The sequence below is a fragment of the Pinus tabuliformis genome, chromosome 4_1, assembly GCF_031772625.1.
Source record: "Pinus tabuliformis cultivar Carrire ecotype Pingquan chromosome 4_1, CPIR1, whole genome shotgun sequence".
Taxonomy (NCBI): domain Eukaryota; kingdom Viridiplantae; phylum Streptophyta; class Pinopsida; order Pinales; family Pinaceae; genus Pinus; species Pinus tabuliformis.
This window is the reverse complement of record NC_142303.1, coordinates 180,791,225-180,796,083: the sequence shown is the minus strand read 5'-3', so window position 1 is coordinate 180,796,083 and position 4,859 is coordinate 180,791,225. Positions and strand designations below refer to the sequence as shown.

General features: G+C 34.9%; 1 protein-coding gene across 1 annotated transcript; it reads left to right on the top strand.

Annotated features, from left to right (window-relative positions):
• The first annotated feature begins 2,618 nt into the window (after positions 1-2,618).
• Positions 2,619-4,400, top strand: LOC149174799 (uncharacterized). The gene is made up of 2 exons (XM_089420966.1): positions 2,619-3,041; positions 3,105-4,400. Exons 1-2 carry the CDS (start codon positions 2,619-2,621, stop codon positions 4,398-4,400), a joined length of 1,719 nt encoding a protein of 572 aa, XP_089277092.1.
• The last annotated feature ends 459 nt before the right edge of the window (positions 4,401-4,859 follow it).

The window sequence follows — 4,859 nt, the reverse complement described above, 5'->3', positions numbered from 1 at the left end:
CTATAATTGAAACAAACCTGGAATTGTGATTGAAACAAAACAAAAAGCCTATTCTCCCAGAATCAAATATTGTGTTTAATAAAAAATATTTAAATATGGCTTTTCACCAAAAATTACCCAAAAGCATCAAGATTTTGAGCTTTCTTCTCTGTGATTGAAAGAAAGCATGGAGCTCATTATGATCGAAGTGTCCTAAGGTAATTGAAATAAACCTCAGATTGCAATTATATCAAAATGCCTATTCTCCCATATTAAAAAATCAAAATGGAATAAAGAACATGAGGTTTTTATCAAAATCTAATAAAAAACAATGTGTTTTCAAAATTTTGTTTCTATGATTGAAAATGTCATACGTGAGCTCATTAGGGTCAAAATCAAATCAATCAAAAGCCTAGAGTTCTTAAGATTCCATATCTGACAACATAATTAAGTTCATTGAGATAAAATCAAAATTTAACCAAAAGCATGGGGATATAATTAAGTTCATTGAGATAAAATAAAAATTTAACCAAAAGCATGGGGATTTTAAGATTTCATTTCTGTGATTGAAAACACCGTAGTTAAGCTCAATAAAATCAAAATAATTTTAAACAAAACATCGAGTCTTTTAAATCTCTTCTGTGATTGAAAGCAATATAACTGAACTCATTAAGAACGAAGCCTCAAAGGTAATTGAAATAAAACTTACATTGCAACTGTTTCAAAAGAGCCTATTCCAAAATAATTTTAAACAAAATCTCAGGTCTTTTAAATCTCTTCTTTGATTGAAAGCAACATAACAGAACTCATTAAGAACGAAGCCTCAAAGGTAATTGAGATAAAACTTGCTTCAACTGTTTCAAAAGAGCCTCTTCTGTGATTGAAAGCAACATAACGGAACTCATTAAGAACGAAACCTCAAAGGTAATTGAAATAAACTTTACGTTGTATTTTCTCTGGTTTATAAGTAACTTTATGTAGACTGTTTATTTTTACTGAAAATATGTTGTATTTTCGCTGGTTTAAAAGTATTTTTTAAAGAGTAAATTTATAATTTTTAAAATTAGAGTTAAGTTAAATTGGTGAATGAGATATCATTGTTTATAAGACAACTTATATTAATATTTATTTGATTGCTAAAAGTTTATGAAAGATATATACTCTATTTTTTTTAGTTTTGTTGAATTTTCAAGGACAAAAGACATATTCTTAACTATGAGATTCACTCAAGCTATAATTTTTTCTATGTATATATAAGCAAGACAACATATATTGGTGTATAATACCTCTTATTTGTGGGATAAAGGACTCATCTCTATACAGTCCCTTTAATTTTGAAACTGTACATTTTAAGAGGAAACACATAGTCTTAACTATTAGACCCACTCAAGCTTTATATATATATATAAGGTTACAGCCAAGTAAGACACTATATTGGTGTATGAGATCCCTTTGTTTGTGGGACAAGAAACCCACTTCCATGCAGTCACTAGAAAAACATACATACTCTCCCTCTCTAATTTTGAACCTCTGACTTTTTAGGAAAAACTGTCTTAAAGTATGCAAATTATTATATGCCATAGTTCTACTTTTTTTTCCTTAAAAATATTTTATTTTAATACCAAATTCTTATTTTCCATAAAATAATCTTTTCCAATTTTTTTTCATTATTATCTATTTTTTTTTCTTCTGCCCTCCAAAATTTTCCAACATTAACCTTAATTATCAATTGAAATTTTTTAAATATCTAAAATAAAATAGCATCATAAGAGTATTTCCAGGCCTGGCAAAAAAGTAAATACAAGGTGAAAACCCTATGATATCCCACTAATGACAGTTAATAACAGAAATTTGCCTCAATATAATATAATGCTTTTCTTTCTGAAAAAAAGGGTTTAGAGTACCTACTTCCAATATCTTTCCATCACTAATCAATTTCTCCATCACTAATCAATTTCTCTGGGGATTGGTTCATGTCCGCGGAATTTATTAAGGCAGAATTAGCATCTATTAGAGCCTTAATGGTTGTCTCCGCAGTAATTAATTGAGTATGATCAGGTCTGTTTGACCTAGTCATGGCCTGGATTTCAACTTCAATGTCCTGGACCTTCTTCTACAGATCTAACAGATAGCTGATAGCGTCCCCTAGAATCGACTGTTTGTCCATCTGTTTGACAACCACAATAATTACTTCCATAACACAGCTTAGCATTCATAGGAAATTCAGTACAAAATTAATGCATATCACAGGAGATGAATGATGATGAATCCAAGAACTAAAAGCACCTATTGTGTTGTTGCAGGGTCTACTCTCCAACAACCCTACACACATGGTGATTAATATTTACTAGTTTATAAGTTCATTACTGCGGGGCTGTATATCTCTATTGTTAAATTTAAGCAAAGACATAATTTAGGGATAGATATATACAACTCCACATATTAATGAGCATATGGACTAATAAATATGCATCGCCCTGCACATTGGGTTGTAAATATTGTACCAATTCAGAGAAAATTTATTAATAATAAATATATACCTTACTAATATTGGGAACTACAGAATGCAATTTGTAAAGTGTCTCCTTCATTTTCTTCCTTCGCTTTCTTTCAGTCTACAAATTTTTGGATGTTTGACGATGCTGCTGCGGCTGTTTGCTGATGCTCCTGCGGTTCGAACCTATAATCTCTGGATTGTTGTCGCCCCAGTCCAGCTGCCTCGAATTGTCGTCCATATCAATCCAGATCTTGCTATTTTGATGACCCATTACGATGTTGTCGCTACAAACCGAGATCGGGGGACTTTGATCTGTTTGGCTCTCTATATTCCCCTCATCCGTTGCTTAGCGCAGGCGGGACTAGTAGGGGAAATGTGGCAGACAGTGCAAAAGATGGTGAAAAGTGACTGTGGCATGAATCCTAGCATATTGTCTGAAATTATTAGGATACTAGGCAAGATAAAGATGGTGGAAAAGACCCTTTCCATATTTTATCTCATCAAGACAGAGAAGTGCAAACCCAGTTTCTATGCTTATAATTGCATGTTTAGTGTGCTGATGAAGGCAAATTGGAAGTGCAAACCCAGTGTCTATGCTTATAATTGCATGTTTAGTGTGCTGATGAAGGCAAATTGTCATGATAAGGTGCAAGAGCTTTACAGGGAAATGTGCAATGAAGGGAAATGTTTTCCCGATACGGTAACTTATACTATGCTCATCTCCAACTTTGGGAAACTTGGAGATGTGGACTCTGCGATTAAGCTTTTTGAAGAAATGAAGGAGAATGGTCTGCAACCTAGTGCGAAGATCTATACGATCCTGGTTGGAAGTTTGTTTAAATCAAACAGATGCATAGAGGCCTTGAAGTTGTTCCAGGAAATGAAGGATACACGTTGTACACCGAATGTGTTTACATACACTGAAGTAATAAATGGGCTAGGCAAAGCAGGGAGAGTCCAAGAGGCATACAGAATATTTCAAGATATGCAGAAAGATGGTTGCTCTCCCGATGTGGTCATGTTCAACAAACTGATCGATATCATGGGTGATGCAGGCCTACTTGATGATGCTCTGAAGCTATTTGGACAGATGGAAACTGTAGGATGCAATCCTACTGTGGTAACATATAACAGTGTCATGGAAGCTCTTTTCAAATCTAACAATCCATCGGAGGCGTTGCATTGGTTTGAGAGAATGAATGGAAAAGGCATTGCTCCAAGTTCGTTTACATATTCCATTCTAATTGCTGGTTTATGCAAGGCGAACAGATTGGAAAAGGCATTGATGCTTCTTGAAGAGATGGACGAGAAGGGCTTTCCGCCTTGCCCTGCTGCCTATTGTAGTTTGATTGATGCACTTGGTAAGGCACGCCGTTATGATGCGGCAGTGGAATTATTTAAGGAAATGAAAGAAAACAGCACTCCTTCCAGCTCAAGGCTCTATGCAGTGATGATTAAACACCTTGGTAAAGCAGGGCGTATTGATGCAGCCATTAAACTGTTTGAAGAAATGCAAAGTCAGGGATGTATTCCTGATGTGTATTCCTACAATGCATTAATGTCTGGCCTGGTAAGAGCAGGCATGGTTGATGAAGCTCATTCATGGCTTAAAAAAATGAAAGATCGAGGATGTAAACCTGATATTAGTAGCCATAATATAGTTTTGAATGGTTTGTCTAAGGCATGTGGGCCAGCAGAGTCCTTTAAGATGTTCGAGAAAATGAAAAATTCGGAGATTCAGCCAGATGCCGTATCTTACAACACAGTTCTTGGTGCACTTAGCAATGCGGGCATGTTTAATGAAGCAGTCAAATTAATGAAGGAAATGACTTCTAAAGGATTTTCGTATAATTTGATTACATATTCTTCAATATTAGAGGCTATGGGCAGAGTTGATGAAGACTGCAAACCATTCATTCAATAAGGAGGTCTTTTGATTCTCCTGTGCGTCCTGGTCGATAGTGATGGTTGCATTCGTGGCTTGGCTTTCTGGTTTCAGTGGGGATGATGGATTTCCTGAACGGTGAACCTCACGCAAAATGAGAGTTGCCTTGCCACTGTTTCATATGTTTGGAATATTACCATTTGTAATTTCTTTATCATCTTGATTATTACCAAAAACATGCAGGAATCATGTTCAAAGTAAGTTGCTTATACAAAATGGAATCTGTATTGTGGCCATTTTACACAGGTCATCCTGGTAAGCATATTTTTATGTTTTCTTATTTTCTTGTCATCTGAGCAGCATTATCCTTCCTGTACTAATTAAAGTCCCCAACTATAAAAGATGCAACTCACAGAACATAATGACGAAGTAAGAAAGGAAGACTAGACTGCATCCCTGGAAATAAACAACTCCTGTCTGAAATATAAAGATATATGA

Excerpts from the sequence above, each read along its gene's own strand:
- LOC149174799 (XM_089420966.1), top strand. The coding sequence starts at position 2,619 with ATGCTGCTGCGGCTGTTTGCTGATGCTCCTGCGGTTCGAACCTATAAT. Across the intron at positions 3,042-3,104 it reads TGTTTAGTGTGCTGATGAAG|GCAAATTGTCATGATAAGGT; the intron begins GCAAATTGGAAG and ends GTGCTGATGAAG.